This window comes from Salvia hispanica, chromosome 3, assembly GCF_023119035.1.
Source record: "Salvia hispanica cultivar TCC Black 2014 chromosome 3, UniMelb_Shisp_WGS_1.0, whole genome shotgun sequence".
NCBI classification, from domain to species: Eukaryota; Viridiplantae; Streptophyta; class Magnoliopsida; order Lamiales; family Lamiaceae; genus Salvia; species Salvia hispanica.
The window spans coordinates 8392719-8413891 of NC_062967.1; the positions used below are offsets into that span (position 1 = coordinate 8392719).

At 34.2% G+C, this 21173-nt stretch overlaps 3 protein-coding genes across 8 annotated transcripts; all 3 read right to left on the bottom strand.

The window, feature by feature from the left end:
- Nucleotides 1–2142: 2142 nt before the first annotated feature.
- On the bottom strand, nucleotides 2143–7279 carry LOC125212176 (protein saal1). Of its 5 annotated transcripts, none has more exons than XR_007174626.1 (11): nucleotides 7026–7279; nucleotides 6357–6671; nucleotides 6013–6078; nucleotides 5742–5881; nucleotides 5086–5212; nucleotides 4278–4429; nucleotides 3679–3814; nucleotides 3191–3275; nucleotides 2894–3115; nucleotides 2596–2732; nucleotides 2143–2358 (listed from the first exon to the last, which is right to left on the bottom strand). XR_007174626.1 is itself a non-coding variant. In XM_048112269.1 (11 exons), the coding sequence occupies exons 1-11, from the start codon at nucleotides 7128–7130 to the stop codon at nucleotides 2340–2342; spliced, it is 1500 nt and encodes a 499-aa protein (XP_047968226.1). In that variant the 5' UTR covers nucleotides 7131–7279; the 3' UTR covers nucleotides 2143–2339. The 5 variants fall into 5 exon arrangements, 3 of the variants coding, with proteins under 3 accessions (XP_047968226.1, XP_047968224.1, XP_047968225.1); XR_007174625.1 differs by having other exon boundaries at nucleotides 2531–2785; XM_048112269.1 differs by having other exon boundaries at nucleotides 2596–2785; nucleotides 2894–3058.
- Nucleotides 7280–8497: 1218 nt separating this feature from the next.
- Nucleotides 8498–11870, bottom strand: LOC125214389 (SRSF protein kinase 1-like). Of its 2 annotated transcripts, XM_048115390.1 has the most exons (5): nucleotides 11506–11591; nucleotides 11307–11351; nucleotides 9752–10717; nucleotides 9366–9413; nucleotides 8498–9259 (listed from the first exon to the last, which is right to left on the bottom strand). In XM_048115390.1, exons 3-5 carry the CDS (start codon nucleotides 10661–10663, stop codon nucleotides 8867–8869), a joined length of 1353 nt encoding a protein of 450 aa, XP_047971347.1. In that variant the 5' UTR covers nucleotides 10664–10717; nucleotides 11307–11351; nucleotides 11506–11591; the 3' UTR covers nucleotides 8498–8866. The 2 variants fall into 2 exon arrangements, with proteins under 2 accessions (XP_047971347.1, XP_047971346.1); XM_048115389.1 differs by lacking the exon at nucleotides 11307–11351 and having other exon boundaries at nucleotides 11506–11870.
- Nucleotides 11871–16517: 4647 nt separating this feature from the next.
- On the bottom strand, nucleotides 16518–18012 carry LOC125209580 (agmatine coumaroyltransferase-2-like). Its single transcript, XM_048109175.1, has one exon. The coding sequence runs from the start codon at nucleotides 18010–18012 to the stop codon at nucleotides 16708–16710; it is 1305 nt and encodes a 434-aa protein (XP_047965132.1). The 3' UTR covers nucleotides 16518–16707.
- Between the last annotated feature and the right edge of the window lie 3161 nt (nucleotides 18013–21173).

Here is a 21173-nt window from a genome sequence, read left to right on the forward strand (position 1 = left end):
TTCAGCAAAATGATAAATCGAGCAAAATCAAAAGTGAAATAAGTAATAAACTTCATCCAACCTTTCTTCGGTGAAGCTTCAGCGTTTTCCTTCGACATATTCCAGAATTGTGATGATTTTTCCTTCGATTCGTAGCGTTTGAAATGGGATTCGGAGGGTTTGATTGTGGGAGGGTTTGAGTTGTGAGAAATCGAATGTTAACGTCTGAGTCAAGTTTCTTCTTTCCCACCAAATTCTAAAATGAAATGACAATTTTGCCCTTAATATATCCGAAAATGATAGTTTTATTTGATAAAATGATAGTTTTTGTTAGATTAAATCTAGACCATATATTTTAAAAATGTGTGGTGGAGATTTAGTTATAGGGTTATCACACAAATTGGGGTTATCATTATAATGCACCCCATATATATATATACCAAATGAGAAACAATATTATTATTTCAAGTTCTAAAATCGCAAATTTATACGATAGCAATTTATTGTACCAATAAAAACTCATATAATCAAATAAGTTTATAAACCAAAAATTGCACACAAATCACATATCATTTAAATCACTTTTAGATCTATACTACAAAAGATCAATCACAAACACATGTCAATAAAAATAATGTATAAATATATATTAGAAGATGGCCAAATCTATCAAAATCATCAACAAAAATGCAGCAAAATAGCATGAAATATACAACCGATATCAATATGCATGCATTTAGCCAAAAAAAAAAATGGTTGCATACCCTAATAGTATACCCCGCATCGCCTACTTCCCGTGTAGCTGCTACCACCCATACCATGTCCAGGAAAGACAAATGGATAAGAGTGCCATCAACCTAATATTCATACAAAGCACTACATAAAAAAATTATACATTCGACACTTCACAATATGCGAACAAAGGTGAATCCATATCTCAATGTTTTCACCACTAACCTTTGTAATCCTGGCCTCCTGGATAGCTACTAACACAATTTGTGTTTCTTGGTCTTCAACAGAACCTCAAGGTTCATGACAACAGAAGGCAGTTGTTTTCGTCTTCTGCTTTCAAGAGCAGCATAAACAACACGATTGATGATCAACCATTAAGAGTAGCAGTATTAAAAGAAAAATCTCTTTATAAATCTCAAAGTTAATAGGTTAGTGGGTAAGTGGCAATGGATGTCATTAGTGGGTAGTTAATCATGAAAAAAATGAAAAATCATGGTATTAATATTTCATTTAGGTTACATAACCTGATAAGCAAATTTAATAATATAATAAGTATATTAGAAAAATCTTTTTATATTATTAATGGCATTTATGTAATTATTCCCAAAACTCCCCTTTTATATATTTATAGATTAAAAAGTAACTAAACCCAACAATTTAGATACATTTCAAGTTGCATGGATGATCAAATGAAAACTCTAAATATTGTACAAACTCAAAAACTATGATCCTAGACCATTGAAAAATGTTAACAAATCATAAAAAAATATCAACAGGAATATGTCAACAGAATTTTAACGGTAGTCAATGATTGATGTTGTATTGATATTTGTTAATATTGTTTTGACATTAAAATCTTGAAATTTTATACTATATTGATATTATATTGAAACTGTGTTGAAGTTGTGTTGAGGAATTTTAAGTTTGTACAATATATAAGTTTGCATTTTATCAGTACCCTCAAGTTGCATTTGGTTGATATGTTTACTTGTGAATTTAAATGAGTATTCGATTTGTAGTTGGGTTTTTCACTAATATTGAATCGAATTGAGGAATTGAAATTTTTACCGATCGAATTATCTGAATTATTGAAATCCGAACTATAAAATTGAACCAAACTGAAAAATTAAAATTGCACAAATATTTACAAAAGAAAAATCTGAAAAGAGCAAAGTCCAAACTAAAAAAACTAAATCTATAAAATTAAATTGAACAAATATATAAAAAATTTTAATTTATTTTTGTAATTAACACAAAAATAAATATCGCATCAACCAATTAACAAATCCAAACCAACACAAATAAAGTTTGTTTTTAAGTTGTATAATAGTATTAAAAATAAAGTCAAGTTTTTACAAGTTTTTATACATCGAATCCTAACTGAACCAATAACTTAAATTTGCCAAAATTTTAAATCGAACGTAACCAAAATTTGAAAGAAACAAAACCAAATTTAAAATTTGATATAACATATGCTGAAAAGAATCACACTTGGAGCCAACTTTGAAATCCAAGATCAACTCTAGAATTGAGTTTTCACAGCACTACATTTTGAGTTCTTTCTTGATGAGAGAGCCACATCTAGGTCAAGTTCGTCCAGATCCTCATTCTAGAATCCAGATTGCCAACTATAGGCTGGTAGTAAACCTGAAACAAGATAACCATACTCAAACGTTGTCGAAAAGTTAATCTGCAAACCGTCTAAAGGGAAAGCGGTCTTTATAAGTGACTATAACGATTTAGAGACAATCAGATTCAGGAGATGAACACTGCTGTAAGTTTTGAATTTATGCAGCATAAATCGAAACAAGACACCGACCTATCTAAACATGGAGGTCAGATGCCCCACAGGTGAGTGATAGGAAACAGAGCAGTTTCTCTCACCTGGAAGCTTTGCGACAGAGATCCAACAGTTTATCAACATCTTCTTCCTTAATGCAGCAGCCTTCAGCAAAAGATGTGTTCTTTATGCTATCATCGGATGATTTCCAATACGTCAAAATATCGAAGGTTCTTTTCATCTGCCAAGTAAGTAAAGGGAACAAAGTGATAGGGAATGATGTACAAAGGAATCCTGGAAAATAAATATGTTAAATTCAAAACAATTTGCCACCATTTGTGACAAAGAAGGATACAGAAACAAGTCTGGCGTCAAGTTTAGCGCCAGAAGTATCAGAAGTACTTTGTTCTTCATGATCGGATGGGTGGGCAAGGAGTTCATCTTCAATCAGATCCAATTTGCTTGCAAGAATTGAAACGAGAAAGTTCAATATTGCTGGAGTCATCTCCCTTTCTTGAAGTACTGTCAATATTCTCGAAATAATGCTCCAAATCGCAGTCTGAGCTTCTGTGTCCTCAGAAGCAAAGGGGAACACATCAAATAGACCCTTCAAGAAGTTCAAATCTGAACAAACCAAAGTATCACGGCCAATGATTCTAATAGCTGGAACATTTTCTGCTGTATTATGGAAAGATTTACCTTGTGATAAGTCAGAAGTGAAGTGGGTTGCATCAGTAAGGATATTCGCTATCAACACTGCAGCAGTCACACAAGAACTGGCAACCTCCAGGGATGTACAATTTCAGAAGAAAAAAAAGTTAAAATCAAAACAGGAAGGTGTTATAGAACTCTCCCATTTAACACTGGAGTTGAAATGAGAAACACAGCACCAGCCTCAAGCATGTAATTCGAGATTTGTTAAAATAATTTGGGAACCGTGTTACTCTTATGAGTAGAGAACGAATGAACTCCATTTCACATGGAACATAGTTAGGTGCTGTATTGTTGATCTAGACTAATTTTGTTTCATAAAAATCAACAAACATTGCTAAAAGCCTAAAAGATTACAGTGCATAAGACTGTTAATGTTGTCTAGTATTGGGAAGCAACATACATGACATGAATATGTATTCTACCAGGTAAGGCGTGCCCGGTGATTAGTGGCATCTTTGGTAAGTATAGTATACCTCGAATTTATCAGGAAGATCGATCAGCTCTCGTGCTAATTGTAACAGCTCTTTATTTTCACATATTTCTTCTGAACAGTTATCCATAGTCGAGAGCTCTTCAATTGTCCGTAGAATCAGATCCAGCACACTATACCTGATGCAGTATGAATCAGATGAGGTAATCCAGCTGCAGTAGGTATTATTGCACCATCTTGCTAGCCTATCACATTTCGTTGATTTATGATTTACTACACTGCTATGATTCTCACCCACAAGAAGATACTATAAAAGTTAACAGAAACTGACACACAAACATATACTCCACTTCCTTTTAACCAAATATATTGTTCATATATGTCTGCAAATGTGATAGAGCGGGCACAAGTAACAAACTAACATTGGAGAAAGAAAATGTTCAAAGGTGTGAACCATAATAGAGTTATTGAGCATATATGAACCTTGGGGCATGAATTATATTTATAATCTGATAACACAAAATTTGACTGCACAACTTTAAGCACAAAATGTACAATGTGCCAACCACAGAACTGTAGCATGGCAACAACGAAACAGTGAATGCATTGTTCCAAATAATTCCAAAAGAAACAAAGTTATACCTCTCAGGCGTCCTATCTTCCTTTAATTTGGTCATTTCGAAAGCCAAGAGTTTAATCAGAAGACTTGAAAGGCCCAATTTCAACAAAGGTGGAACAAGAATAGTTGCTACTTCCTGTTGACTCTCCAAAATAGCCATCAATAAACCTACACTCTGAAAATAGAATAAAAACTTGAGATGCAGACAGAGACAATGTATAGTGAGATTGCCTAAAAAAATCACCTATAAGAAAAAATTACACATACTTAGCTAGTCATTGTTATCTTATCATTAGGGGCGGTTCTTCTTCCAAATGTAATTTTCCCACTTGAACTCCATGAGAATCAGATTAAACACTCTCAAATTATAATGACATTCTTATTTCAACATATCCTGATGTCCTGATATCTTTAAATTACAGGCAGTGGTAACAACTGAAACAGAGACAACAAAAATGTAATTGTAGCAACCAGTAGATATGACATAACTTCATTCTTAAACCAACTGTATGATACAATCAGTAGCTAAATTCTCACAACCCTATAATATTTTTGTTGATTCTGCACCATCTTATTCATGGAAATACCAAAATATTTATTTACCCCTCCTCAGTGTATAGACTAATATAAAAATATTTCATGATCTAATCATCTGAAATCCTCTAAGCTCAACTTTATCAGGAAATTACTTGCGTAAGGTACTAGCTAGTACTATACAAAGATTTTACTCAAACCTTAGTAACAGGAATAACCGACAATTACGGCATGCATTACTTAATTTGCAGACTAGCAACTTTTAAATGGAGATAAGACCGAGTTACTGGTTTTCACCCTTTCAATAAGCTGTGGATTCAGGGCATTTTCAGCAATCCAGAGGATACGAGAGAGGATATGCTCCGGCTGCAATGCTTCTGCCCAAATAATACCTTCACCTCCTTGCAGGCACAAGCTTAACACCCTAAAATGGAAAATTAGTCAGAGTAAGCTTAATGTGTCACCTCAATCAGTACAATGCAAATGAATGAGCTATGTATTTGCAAACTCCGCCCTGTTGAATCTGACTACTATCATTTGGACGACAAGCATCCACAGTATGAGGTATGCTGAACTACATGTAATTGAGACAACATCATACACAATTAACCTTGCATTTAATAACATCACATACTGATGGTGTTTACTGTACATTAAAAGCACAATGTACTTGTATCCCACCGGCTGAGAGAATAAAAGCAGTTGGGAATATAAGAAAGGAAGTACTCTTGATTATATTTTTTTCAAATTGAAGGTTTTATCAGAGAATAAACTTTGTTTTCACCAAACAATGGCCCTAACATGAAAGTACACTAGTCAGAAGTAGTTCTCACTGCTTTAATATCAGGATAAGTCATTCTACTAAGTTACCTCTTGCATTTGTCCATATATTAAAAAGTTTAAACTTATCTCAGCAGGAGACAAACTATCTGAAAACAATGGACATCAATTACCTGCAGGCCTCACAGAGGCAAGGTACATCATCAATAAGTAATTGCTCAACTATAGCTCCAACCATTCCATTAACAGAGGCTATACATTTTCTGGCAGTTTCATGGCAAGCAAGGTTTCCGATGATTCCAAGACTAATCTCCTGTAACGGAAAACAACCTTAATACGTGAATCCGACAAGCTTTAAGGAAGTCAATATATGTCTTGATGCATGTTAAACAATCAAAATAGCTACAACAATCAGACACGCATGTCAAACTAAGAGTTACTTACAGTAATACGCGAGGATGGAGAAACTGCAAGACTAGCCAAAAGCACTTCAAGGATGAGATTTTGAACCTACATATGAATATTCGATATGAGTTAATTTGGATCATATCATAATCTTCAGAACAATATGAAAGGTACAAACTCCACACCCAAAGTATCAAATTTAGCTATTGACTTCAAGATAGATGCTTTCGACTTTAGATAATGTTTTTTTTCAGTTAGCTCTTTATCATATTGGCGTTTTCCCGCTTAAGCTAACTTACAGATAAGTTTGTTAGCATATGGGGGAGGCGCATACGGATTTGAGCAAAAAATAAAATTTAAACGATAATGATGATGACAGGTACCATAAATTGAGCATGATCTTCACTTGCGGCAAGATCCCATAAAATACATCCACATTCTTCCCAAGTTCGTTCTCCAACAGTTCCTCCTTCATCTTTATAACCATTCGACAGTTCTCGTCCCTCTAATTTATCATGGTTCTCAGAAGATTCCATTGCTTCAGCTTCTCCGCCATTTTCAGGCAAGTTTGTGGCATCCTCTATTACGCCTTCAGCTGCTGGTTCTTCACGAACCAAACCATTCACATCCGATGGCAGAAGTCTCCTTATCAAAGATATCACGTAACTTGGATCAACCGTTGTTGATACATCGAATGACTGCACCAAAAAAAAATCATAAACTCACCATTATCTCCATCTTTAATCAGCAGCCTAATCACAATACTCTTTATCTCCCTTCTCAATGCCAAGTAAGCCATACTTCCAACAATAATAGTAATTTATAATGCTCACCAACTAAGCATCATAACTTAATCACAAAAGGCAAAAAATAGATGTTTCTGTGCAGCAATTTGTCGAACACATAGGGCGCATGACCGTAAAGCATATAAATTTGATATAAAAAGATCCGGAAAAAGGCCGGAAGTAGACGGATATATTGCAATTGGCGCAAATACACATTAATAAAAACAGTAAAAGGATATAAAATCAATAGAATTTGAGGCAAAGTACCTCGTGAGGAGGTGCGGAAGGGTTCTGATAAGGCGGCTCACGTAACTCCCCTAACTCTTCCACTCCATCACCGTGATCGTGCTCTTCAGAAGCTGAATTTGACATTTCTTCAATTAGCTCTTGCGTTTTGAGCTATGGTTTATGCTTTTCTCGATTTTGTTTCAATTTTCCCGCTGCTTTTTCTACCTCGAAAAGTTTTATTCGTTACTCATTTTGTTAGCAGTAATAATTTATTTTTATCTCATGATTTTCAATTTATATAAAATACTCCTATCTTTTTAGAATGAATATTCATTGTCCTTTTTTTTAGCATTTTATACTACTGCTACTACTACTACTACTAAAATGTACAGTTCTTAATTTTAAAGCAGCAAAAAGTAAATATTGATCAATATTTAATCTAGAGGTGAATGGAGTCGTTTGATAATTTTATTTATTCAATATGTTATTATGAAAGTCATGGGCTAGACTAGAATTTGGCAAACTAGATTGTTTTTTTGCCATTCACCCTAAAATAACAGAACCCTAATTCATAGAAAGGATACAAATTAAAACTAATAAATAATATTGATCAATAACCTTCCTTTTACCTAATGACTCTATTCAATTAAATTGGGGAAACAAATAAGTACGAAAATAAATTAGAGAATTTATGAATGGGAAAGATACAAACTCCATGTATAATGAACCACCCTTGCAACACAAAGTAGCATATGCTACGATTTCCATAAACTACCGAGCTTAGGGTAGTACGGATATGTGAATATCGATACTATTCTACATACTCCACATTATTTACCAAAACGACTTTCCTTACCAAATCTGAAAAACCCCATATCTTGAAAGCGAGTTGTACTACGATGATTATGACGTGGAGAGGCAGAGCTCCCGGAGCTGGAGAGGCTTGCGCTGATCGGGTATCAGATCCCTCGCCTTGTCTTGAATGCTCCCAAGCTTAGGATTCTTGAAATCTCTTTTTATGATAGTGTAGAAGAGACATCTGCTCCGTTGCTTACCTTGTTTACATGTCATAGTTGTTCAAAGATGAATCTCCCAATGCTGAAGGATCTCTGTTTAAACATTTCTAGTGGTGTTAAATTCGATGCGGTAGAATTGCACAACTTAGTTAGGATGTTTTTTTATCTCTCCTTGGCTTCTTTTATTCAGTTGCTTACCTCGTTTACCATGCTTTAGAAGTTCAAAGCTTCCTCTCCCAATGTTGGAGGAAGTCTATTTAAGCATATGTGAATTTTCAGAGTACTAAACATGCTTAGTATTTACCTAAAATTATGAATCAAGTACTTTTAAGAGTAAATGTACCCAAATTCTTTGTATGCAAAGAGAATATGCCATTAGAATTACTTTTATTTATTTGTGTTTACGTTTTAAGATTTTTATTCATAATAGCTGAGAATGTTTTTTAGGCTTTTTCATCTTTTTTATATCATTATGAATATAGTTATACTCGAAAATAGTATAATTTCCAACATCCAACTATTCGGACAAACTCAAAAAGGAACACAAATATAGTACTAGTACAAATTAAGTTCCAAAAAAAAAAACCAAGCCTAGATCAATAAAGTGACAAATTCCACCAACCATAAGAATTCGAACATTTTACAGACATCTGTTCTGTGTGGTAATATGTCAAACGCAAGTTAGGATTTGTCTTTCCACCCTCATTCTCCCTTTTGCATTCGAAAATTGAAAGAATTGGTCACTGATCATCATCCTCAACATAATCCAGACGAACGAGAAAATGGCCGTTCGTACGGGGATATCGAGGAAGCGCCAGAAAGGAGTACCAGTAGAAATCAAAGAGCTTGCCTGATCAAAATTTATCATGGTGCTACAGAGCTTGCCGCAGATTTGGAATCTTTTGATGTGGTGTCGATAACGATGTTCCCCACTCGGACTTCCATTGTCTCTGTCGCATCCTTCTCAGTCTTGTTCTCGGGGCCACCATTCTCCACCTCCTTGAGTTTATTAGAAGGGGTGATGTGCCTTCCACTGATCCATGGATGATTAAGACACTGAGCTGCTGTCAGCCTTTTCTCGGGCACAAAATCTAGTATCTGAGTAAGGAAATCAGCCGTCTCAGTTGCATCCTTCTCGTTGAGCTCGTATTTTTCTCTGAGAACCTTAGTGAGAGGCCAGAAGCGTAATCTTCTGATGTGCCTCAGATCTCCAAATCTGTTGAAGAAGTCTCGTGAATATCGCCCACCCAATGCGATCTGCAGATAGGTTTAACAAGGTTTTATATACGCAGAAGGTTCAATCAATTGATTTGGAAATCATATCGAGTTGGGGTATTATCGACACTGATAAACAAACTCTTACCTTGCGTGGCATCATCCCAAGAAGCTCCATCATCAGCGCCAAATGATCCTTCAGATTATAACATAAAATCAGTAATTTAAGACTATATAAGTGAATAAGGAATCTAACATCACATTATGTGCTTTATGAAAGGGATGGCGAGGCTGAAAGATCATTTTGAAAGTCAAATTTCTACCTGAAACAGCCAATTGGCTTGGGGCGGGCATCACTTATAGGTCATATTTTGTTTTCTACTTTGGTAAAGTGCAATATTGGCGGTTTCTGTCCTTCATTACTGATTATCATTGATTTCATTTGATCTAAGGTACCATTTATGTAACAAAAAGTTGGGGTGGGGGGATCTGCAATTGCTTATAGGTGTTTATACAAAACTGAGGTGCACATACCTCATCGCGGTCGTAGTTGTCACCGCTATGTGGATCAAAAAGAACATCTCCAGTGACGAGCTCAAAGCAAATGCAGGCAAATGACCACATATCAGCAGACGTAGAGTACTTGGATCCTAAAATGACCTCAGGGCACCTATACTGCCTAGTTTGAATGTCACTGGTGAACTGCTTGTAAGTCCAGCAGGCGTTCCCAAAATCCACCAATTTGCATTTCAGTTCAACCTCAGCCAAGAGCTTCTGCCTTGCTGACCGGCTGCCTCTCTTGTTGCCTTTTGTTCCTTGGCATGCACCATTTTCCCCACCACTGGTTGCTTCGGTAACTGATTTATTGCTTCGTTTGTCAATGGACCTTCCATTAGCATTATCATCCCTCTGAGATTCTTCAGGTCCACTTGCCTCATTATCTGGCTCAGTTTCTTCCTTCCCAGCACACTTCTGAGCAGCTCGCTTAGCCTTTTTCCGGATCTTCTTTTTCTGGTTCTTAGTCAGATCACCACGAGAAACCTTAGCATCTTTAGATGCCTCCGGCTCTGACACAATCTTGCTTTTATTGGAAGGGAGTATAAGTTCTGCACCTGATTTTCTAGGATCTTTAGCTGGATCTATCGTTGAAAGAAGTAATATGTTCTCTGGCTTCAGATCTGTGTGTATTATCGACAGTTGCCGGTGCAAATAATCCAATCCCGCTAAAATGTGGAAGCATATTTCTTTAACCATGTGAAGCGGCACCCCTCTGTAGTCTGAATACTTAATCAGGGTCAAAAGATTGTCGCCTAAGTACTCAAAGACCATGCAAACATGTTGCCCATTTGGCCCTGAATGCTTGAAGTGATCCAAAAGCTTCACCACACATTTCTTATCTTCCGGATCTCCTTCGGCAATTTGCTTTAGAATAGTGATCTCGTCCATTGCTGCTTCTGTATAGTGTTGCGCACTCTTTTGTACTTTCAAAGCTACATGTATCTATTAGCAGATAAGAAAACAGAAAAAAGGAAGATAAATATATCAGACCCCATTTAATAACCAAGACAACTTGGCATTTTCTAAACTATAGCTCAAGCAGTCTTAAAGACACCAAACCCCTCCCCATCCCTAACTCGGACACACACAAACAGACATACACAACGCACATCGACACATCTTGCTTGCTCAACTATCTACTCCCAATATGTGAATCCTCTAACAGAAAATTATACCCAATTCAAGTGAGACAACAAGTAAGCAACCTCATTTTATTTCAACAGGAGTTGATCTTTACAAGTTACAACACACACCTTCGAACTTTATACTGAGTAAAGATTATGTAATACTAAGAGCAAGAGAAGAAAATCTCTTGAAGTTCATGACTCAATTGTTCTACAACAATATAGTAAACTCAATCAACATGGTTAACCAGTAATGAACATTTCTAATAACACATAGCTAGCTAACTTCTTTAAAACAGAAACAAGATAAGCAACAATGTGTACAACAAGAAGCAATAAACCAAAGAAAACACCCCTCTCACAGCAAATAGGCATGTTCAATTTAAACAGTTACTACATTTTATTACCCCCACAGCTCAAACCTATTGAACCTTCTTCAACAAATGAGCATCCTATACAAAAAGAAAACACATAATCGGAATCTCGAAAAGTTTCATCCAATCGAAAACCACAGTATTCAATAGATTGGGAATATTATAATGAGAGATTGCACACAAATAAACGGTAAATGTTTGAAGGTATGTTTGAGTATATACAGAAACATACTGATTTCTGAGTGTCCCAGGCTAGCCAGACGGTGGAGAAGTGTCCCCAGCCAAGCTTGCTCTGGATAACGTATCTTCCGTGTTTGAAGGTGTCGCCGACGCGCACGGCGTGGTATCCGCCGCGCCGGTAGTCATCGGTCCCCTCGTCCTCCGAGGTGTAGTCGCTGGTCTCGCTCCGGTCGTCGCCGTTCGTATCCACCGCCGTCGCCTCCTCCGCCATTAGTTGATTCAACCAAAATCGGAGGATTTGAAGATGATCGGAGATCCCGTAGCCCTAGATTCTTCTCATCAGAAATTAGGGTTTTATTATTTCATTTCTTTTTGTTGGCCAAGAAAATCAGATATTATTGCGGTTTTTTTTTTTTTTTTGAATTTATTATGGAAATGTTAATTGGAATTGGAGATGCAGCTAATTCAATTATTCATTGGTAATAGTAAAAGTTGGATTTGTTGAGATGTGGAGTTATGGTCTCCATGGAAACTAGCTTTTTGCGATATTTGAGAAATCAAATTAAAACTAAATTAAATGATTTTTGGGAGATTTTAAATCGAATCCTCCAGTATAAAATCGATTTTATTAGTAATATTATTTCCTATTGATTGTCCAAATTTGGCATTTCGAAATATAGATTCTAGATGATTGTATGAAGTCCAAATCAATTTTCTTAGGACCAGTTGAAGTTCACCAAAATTTGGCAAAATGCTGTGGTATTGTCCAAATTATAGAGGGGTCCAAGCATCTCATAGACCTAAATTGCATTAATTTTTGTTGCTATTTTCATCGACTTTATACAACATTGATAATACTCCATATACGAATACAGAATGTATGCAGATTGAGTGGAGAGTTTGAATTGAATAATTAGGAATTTTCGAATGTAAAAAGAAAATCATATGCATATACATACTTGTTTATTATGCAATTTGAGTGTAGAGTTTAAATCGAATAATTTGGAATTTTCGAGTATAAAGAGGAAATCTTATTTGTTTTTGGAGATCATTAGCGATGCATGGTTTTCTGCATACTGATGTCCGAATTTGGACTTCGTAAATTTATCTTATTTTGCCACGAATGAAAACAAGATTTATCAAATCAATTAGGTGACACACTAAAATTTGGCATATATTACCTTCGTCCGCCGTTAGGTGTTCCAATTCACTATTTTAGTCCGTTCGCGATTAAGAATCCTAGCTTACTTTTACTATAAAAATGTGTCTCACACTTCACTATCTTCCACTCACTTTCCTTTATATTTCATAAAATATGTTAATAACAGATAGCATGAGTATATATTAAGGGAGGGAAAGGAAATGGTGGATTGTGCATATTATTTCCTAAGTAAGTGATGAGATAAAAAGTAACATGATATCCATGAAAAATCCATGAAAAATGCACTGAAAAAAGAATTTAAAGGATGAGTTTTGGATGGCCTAACCCACTTTACTCTGCCATGTGGGCTCGTTCGATCACATTTCAACGGACCTGCCAGCTGCATGCGGCTCCCAGCGTACAGGGGCCCAGGCGCGTGCATGCTATATATGCGACAGAGTGACAGGTCACCATAGTTTTATGTAGCACTTTTTTTTTTTTCTTTTTACATTTTCTCATTTATTTTCCTTTTTCTTAATTTTTTTATTATCTAATGTTTTCCCTTTTCTTATTCTTCTATGAAATGGAGCAATATTACAGTATACTTCATCCGTGCCACGAAACATTACTCATAACTATATTAAGAAATTCAAGCTATGTAAAGAAATTTATAACTATATTGGTAAAAAAAAAAGAACAAAGAAAATACGTTAAACTAATGGGCTAAGAAAAAACTGATTTCTAATATTTGGGTCAACGAGAACCCTTGAAAGCCCACGATCTTATCTAACTAGGCCCTTCTTTGTATTGGGCTATTAATTTGTTCACAAAATCCATTTGCGCATATATATTTTAAGGAAAATATTCAAATTTTATACAACAATGTTTTTAGTGTATTCTTATCAAACCGGATATATTCAGTGAAAAAATTGAACTCGTCAAACCAATATTTGATGTAATCTCACTAATGAATGTGCATAAATTTTATAATAATATATGATTATATTCTATTATCATAAGGGTGTCTTAGACAATTTATCAGGTAAATCGAGTAAGACTAAACATGTAGGAGTACAAATAATTTTAAAACACACTTTTCACAAAAAAAATTTAAACACATTTTTTCATATCAATACATATAAATTTTAGGCTTTTTTTTCTTATATGGAAAGGAGCCTCGTTTTTTTACATTTTATAAGATGTTTAAATAGAAAATATGACGAGCTACTCCAAAATTGGCTGCTCCACTATTGGTAATTTGTAGTTTGTAATTTAATTTTTTTAAAAAAAGAGCTACTCTACAAAATTAGGTCCATGAATAGCAACATTACAAAAAATTATAACAAAACTATTATAGAAGTAAAATAGGTGGAAGAAAACAAAACAACTAACTTCATCCACTAGAGAAGAATTGTCTCGCATAAACTCCAAATCGAAGAACTTATATTTTGAACAGTAAATCACATAACACACGCCAACCAAACAAACTCACGCATAGAAAATAGATAAACTTGTCATTTAAATCAAAACTTTTGATTGGTCTAGTCAATACCATAACTTTTAAAAGTATTGAATGGAACCATAACTTTGGTACCTTCCATTCTTCCAAAATTGTCTCATACAACTAAAATTCTGATAAAGTTTGCTATTTATATTATAGTAATTGTTATTACTTCTAGAAAAATCTGGCATTTTATAGTGGTCAATTTTAAATAATTGTTATTTATATGATATAATGATAAAAAAAATTATGCAAAAATTCAATAAATTTCATCATAATTGTACTCTAGTTACAAAAATATAAAAATTAGAAACATTACAGTTTGATTAGCTATTTTAGAAATTATGAATAACTAGATATCCTTATGATTAAATGACAAATTCTCTTTCAAAGATATATTTAAATTTCAGCCCGAAAAGTGAAGTAGGCGACGTTACGAGAAAACTCGAAAATTCACACCTAATTATGATTTAAAATCTGAACGACAAAACCAAATTTGTTGTCGTCGCAAACCATAAGTCAAAATCATATAGGATATCGATTAATTAACATAGAAAACAAGTCAATTAAAATGATTGTGAAAACGACTCACAATATATGTAGTGCAATAACAAGTGATTAAGTAGCTGCATGACAGGTTAACTATAATCATACATGTCACGTTGCAAACGCAAAGTTCCAATTCTTTACGCAATTGGTTAGGTTGGATATTATATTTATTTTTCTAATTTCAATTTATCTGGGCTGAATTTGGTTTAGAGTATATTTTTATAATTTAAGTACATATTACAAACATATTAAACATGCATGATGCTGTCATTACCTAATACTTTTTGACATTTTAATTTTACTACAACTTACGCAAATCTTTCTAGTTCATTTGTGATCATCCCCAAAATCAGTCTAGATTCATCTAGGACTAACATTAATCAATCCCATTGTTGATGCGAACTTCTTTATTTCTTTTCTTCTTCACTTTCTTCATTCAAGCTTCATTTTTGCCTCGACTCTCGACTTATGAACGGAAAATGAATCCCAATAGGTCTAAAAGCACTCTAAAATGGAAGAATTCTACGGGATAACCTAACAATAGCATTCTGTTTGATTAACATCAATTTGGTCTCTTTAGCTCTCACAATTCTAAAGAGAAATAAATATAAAACCATTTATTCTTTTAGATGTTTTTTCGTACAATACATTATAAGTTATGGTTCTCCTTAATTAGTCAAAATTTATGAATGGTTGGAAAGGCGAGTTTGGTGAAGATATTGAATTTCAGTTAATTAAGTAATTAATAATGTAGACAAAAATATAAGTTTATATGTGGGCTCGTGAACCATGAAACAGTTATACTATATTTATCTGAGTTTTAGAGAAAGCGGAAAATTTAATTCTTTTGTCAAATACTAAAATCACTACAACAACAAACAAAAGTTAAAGGATATTTTTTAATACAACTAAGGGCTCTAATTTGTGGTTCTAAATATATCACCAACGCTTCAAAAAACGTTCTTATTGTTAGTGTCCATGCTAAAATTAGAGGACACAAACGGAAGCGTCCTAAAAAACTAAAGATTAAGTTAATATGTCCTTCATTTAGGAACACTTTCTTTTGCTTCCTAAATTGTTGTTATTTTTAAAAAAAAAAATCCAATGCAAGTAATTGCGTCTCAATTTTTGTGTCCTTAAAAAACAAGTTTTTATACGGTATATACACTATTTAATAAGGGATTTTCCAACTTTCTCCGTTGGAGAGTCGTATTGATAATTGATCACCTGCATAATTTGATCAAACCAGGAACGAATTACCCAACAAGATAAGTATTTATTCTATTATGTAATCCACTTGCTCAACATGCAATATCAATAATAATCTAGATCTTATTATTGTTCGAAAATTTTTGTTGCGTATCATTAGATGATGACAATAATTCGTAGCATGTATTTTGATGTCAAAGTCGTAAATAAGATAAGATCTCATCATATGCTAAAGGTATATACTAGGATATATATTCTCCAAAAAATTTACATTGATATTACCTATCATATATGTTAAGAGAAACAAGAATTCTCCTACAATTTGCATTGTAATTATCCATTACAACTCTTCATTTTGGATGTAAACAACTCAACTTTGTGAAGAAGCGGCTTTTGGTATGGAATAAAAATATGCATACAATTAACAAACAAGAATTGTTATTATTCAAGTTGAAAGATAATAACGTACTTAATATTTAGGAGAAAATTAAATTGAATAGTAGCAAGTATATGGGTAGCCACCAACACATTTAATTAATTTCCCCCCTCACATCTTACTTCCACATACGCAGGACTATCTACTTAATTAGTCCAAATAACACCGGGAAAATAAAATTAAAAAACTAGAAAAAACAATAAACAAAAACTGTATTATTGGATATTATATAACCAAGTTACAAAAGAGTAGGTAAGGTATTTCCCAATATCACCAAATATAATATTTCAACTACATATAGAAATTAAACAACAAACAAATATAATCAAAATCAAACTATAGCTTTAGCTAGCATGCATGCATAACCAAATTCGACGATAAAGAGGATATAATTAGGGTTTTGTCCTTTTCCGACAACCTAATCAAGAGAATAGCAAATCTCTTTGAATGTCTCCAAACTTTGTTGAAACAATGGAACAAAGACTTCTATGCCTCCATCTCCCAAGAATGAGGGCAAAAGAAACAACATCCCTTCCACCGGCGAGAACGACGGCATGAAAATGTACGGCCCACCGCATCCAAAATCGAGGTCGTAGAACGGAAACCTCAGCCAGCTATCGACCTCCAAATCGGGCCACAAAATCGGATTGGACGACGATTCCGTGTTCGTGACGAGCTCCCCGTCATCCTTCACCTCGTGGGTGGCAAAGTCGATGAACGACTTGAAGTAGTCGTCGTTCACCTTCACGATCGCCTCGTGCAGAAGCCTGGTCGCGTACGAGAGCGGCTCGTGGAGAAGGTCTTTCACTTTTGTTGTAACGAAAGCCCAGAGGACTAGGTTTCCAAAGTACTCATTTGGCACTTTAGGGTTTAGCCTCGACCGGCCGTCGACCGAGATTCGTAGCTTGGTCGTGTCGGAATGGTTTAGGCCCCGTGCCCGGGTTATGGACCTCCAGAGATGAGCCAATAGGGTTTCAATAGTGGTGTACCGCTTGTTGTTGTGGGAGGCCTTGGCCTTGAGCTTCGAGATGAACTCAGCACTGTAATGAACTTTGTGCACCACGATGTCGTTCGTGTCGTGGTCGATCAAGGGGTAGGTTTTCTTGAAATTCCTAGGTATGTATTCCGCCCCTCGATGTTGGAATTTGACTTCTGGTGGGCATCGAGGGGGGAATATTGTGCGGTCATCAAAAGGGAGGGGGCTTATCATAAGCCCCCTAGTGGCCTGGCCCCACGCAACTAAAAAGTTGCTGGATGAGTGGCCATCTGCCACACGGTGGTGGGCAGTAAATCCCACCACCATAGACCCACAAGAGAATCTAGTGAGCTGGACTTGCACAAGTTCCGATACGTCCTTCACGCCAGGGTGGAGGGTCAACAGAAAAGGGGACGGTTTGAGGAGCATCGTGCGATCGAGGGGATAATCGACGAATGCCTCCACAAACCTGACGCCCTCGTCGTTCAGGAGAACGACGAGGTTCCCGTCGCTATCTTCCCCGATCCTTCCCGCCCACGCGCGATATGCCGCCAGTGCCTTCCGGAGCCCTAGCTCGATGGCGGCATTCGATTGGGTGGGAGGGTTGTAGGCATATATCACGGCTATGTGTTGGTCATATGTAGCCTTGTCAAAGACTGACAATGGGACAAAATCCGATGTTGTAAGAGGAGTGGTGTCTTGATAGAAAGGCTTGACAAGCCTAGTGCTTTCTATCTTCACCTTCATTTTTTTTTAGGAAAGTTGAGAAAGGTTGTTATTTGAGTGATATTGTGAATGGCATATCATGGGCTATATATATAAGTGAGATTTCAATTTATGATTTATCTATTTAGTTACCACTTTAGATTACGTGTGTTTCTGTTACACCGAAGTTGTACTGTTTGGAGGTGCAATAATATTGATTAAAATTGCCAACAACTCTTGGTGTTGATAGCTGTTTTTTGTGGGTTTGGTAAGAAATATACTACTTATTTGTTTGTTTTACTTTTACTTTTTTCTTTAATTTGGGTACTTATATTTGACTTGTGAGTGCTATCCAATTTTTTCACAGGGGCCACAATTGGGTCTCTATTTGGGACGTGGCTACTAGTGTAGGTTTAAGAAGATAGAAAAATGGTTGGCTTTTTTCTAGCATTCATATGATCCTATCTTTGTCACTTTTGAAATTTTGCATCTAGACATAAACATGTAATTTGTGAGATGGTTTTGGGTTTACGTATATAGACAGTTCGGTTTCCACTACTTGTTCTGTGCTAATATATCTCGACTCGTCTTCTCACTACTTCGATTACAAATTTACAATAGGTCTCGTTATTACCCACATATCATTCCATTCCTATGACTAGTTTATCTTTGATAAGTATTGTGATATATCTCATATGTATCTCGTATTATTGCCTATTATATTCCAAAGGATAATTGCCGAATGATAAGGAAATGTATAGTGATTTTGTGGTTTTATTTGGCATATCTTTAATATTACGTTATTTTACAAGTAGATTGGTGAGGTGAGGTGAGGATTCAGAGTTCAAGTTTGACTCTTCTCTATCCAAAGAAAGAAAATGAAAGTGATGATTCAAACTTTATTCTTCTCTTTGCATTTAATAAAATAATTGGAGGATTGAGAAATATTTGCATTTTACACGCAATAATTAGATTTTGCGCCTTCTTTAAGTATGTAGTCTTAAATACATTCCGAGTCATACATAAGTCATGTTTTTAGAATTTTTTGTCCACAGTAGTGATTCAATTAATAATTTAATATATGTATGACACTTGACTCATGTGTATTTGGGAAACTTCTTATGGAGTATTTTTCAATCTTATGGTTAGTGCCTTTGTGGTGTCTTATAATTTTTTATTTTATTTTATTTTTTTGGGTAATTAGACCAAGCTTGCTCTCTGAGCATAAAAAGTGCTCATGGTCACACAATTTATACAACCGACTCCACAAAGGCACAAACCATGAGTTGTACGGATTAACTTATAAGCTAAGTGTAGCAATGTGCCCAAATTTTGTGTAGTACAGTACTAGAAAGTGAACAAAGTGCAATAACCCAAATTTAAAGTTTAACTATCTAGCATACCAATCCATATTTCAGCTCCATAAATCGTGATATTTGTAGATAGATTTATAAAAATTGAGAATGATAAAAAAAAATACGAATCCTAATTAAATTCATACAAAAACAATAAATTATATGAAGTTCATTAAAATTTAAAATTATATTATTAAAATAAAAAACTTATAGGCCATGTTTGGTTGGCGGGAAAGTAAAGTTGGCAAGGAAAATGATTCCTGAGAAAATGAATCCTGAGAATATGATTCCTAGTAACTTACCATGTTTGGTAGGGGTGATAACTCATCTAGGGATGGAAATCCATGAACAAAAATGACATTTTTGTTCATGGATTTCCATCCCTAGATGAGTTATCACCCCTACCAAACATGACATTACTTTCTTGTGTTTGAAAAATATCAAGATTTTAAATTTATATATAATTATTAATTACAAATAATAATAAGTATATTATTATATTTATTATTACGATGGATAGTTTAAATATGGATTATCCATCATAATATATAATAATATATTTATAATTTTAGTTGCATGGAGTATTACAGTACTCATTTATTATAACAAAAAATATAATAATTATTATATTATAATTATAATATTTATGAATATTATAATTGAATAAATTTTATAAATTAAAATTGCACTATGACTTTATTGATTAATTATTAATTTAATAAATTATTATTATTATTATGAATTATTATAAAATAAGTTATAATTATGATGATTTTAATTATAGTTTTTTTATTATAGTGAAATTAAGTATGATTTATAATTTTAAATTACTTTAAAAACATTGTAATTATTATAATTATAATTATTATTACTATTACTATTACTATTACTATTATTATGTTATTGTTATTATTATTATCATTATTATTAATAAAACTATATTATATTGCTTAAATAGGTAAGAATCCTAAAACTGGGAAAAAGAATACCTAAGAAAAATTAGGATTCAGAATCTTGGAAAGTTGTACTAACTTTTCTTGTTCTCGACTTCTGATTACTTTCTCAGTTTGATTAAAAACTGAAACAAACACATAAATTTAAAATTTAAGGAATCATATTACTTTCTCGTACAGAATCCTGGCAACCAAACATGGCCATAGTACATTGACATATACAGTAAAGTTAAAGTAAAGAGAAAGGGAAAGTGAAAAAGAATTAAAGGAAAATGACATCCGTACATATTAAAGGAAAAGGAAGTAAAACAACGACTAAACCTGCTTAGTGCTCAGTCCCTGGTTAAGATCAGATGAGTTAACTTGAAATTAATTACTATTGTTTAAGTTTGGTTTAGGATAAACATTACGAGGAAAGATTAATGTATTTTTTTATGGTTCGACAGGATTTGATATTTGACTTCTGTCCAACTTGATAATTTAAAATATACTAATGCAATGAAAATGGGACATGAGATTAATAAAGATTTTAAATAAGTAGTAGTAGTAAAATTTTATGTATAGTCAAAAGTTTAATTCAAACAAATTCGAGCGACTCCTTCAATAAATATAACCAATCATTAGGGTGTTTATAGTTTCTTTTGTAAGCGTGATCTTAGTGCTGGCGTAATTTTATTTTATATGTTTTTAATTAATATCAAGCAGCATTGCCCGATGTCCCGAGTTATAGACTATAGTAGGAATAGTATTTTAGTTGGGGTTGTAATTGTGTGAAAATGAAATTCAAGAAATGTCATTGTTTACGATAACGAAAGGGCGCAAATTAGGTGTCCTAAAAGAATAAGGATAAAAATTATGGTTCAGTTACTATATGACTATACGAGTTTGGTCGACA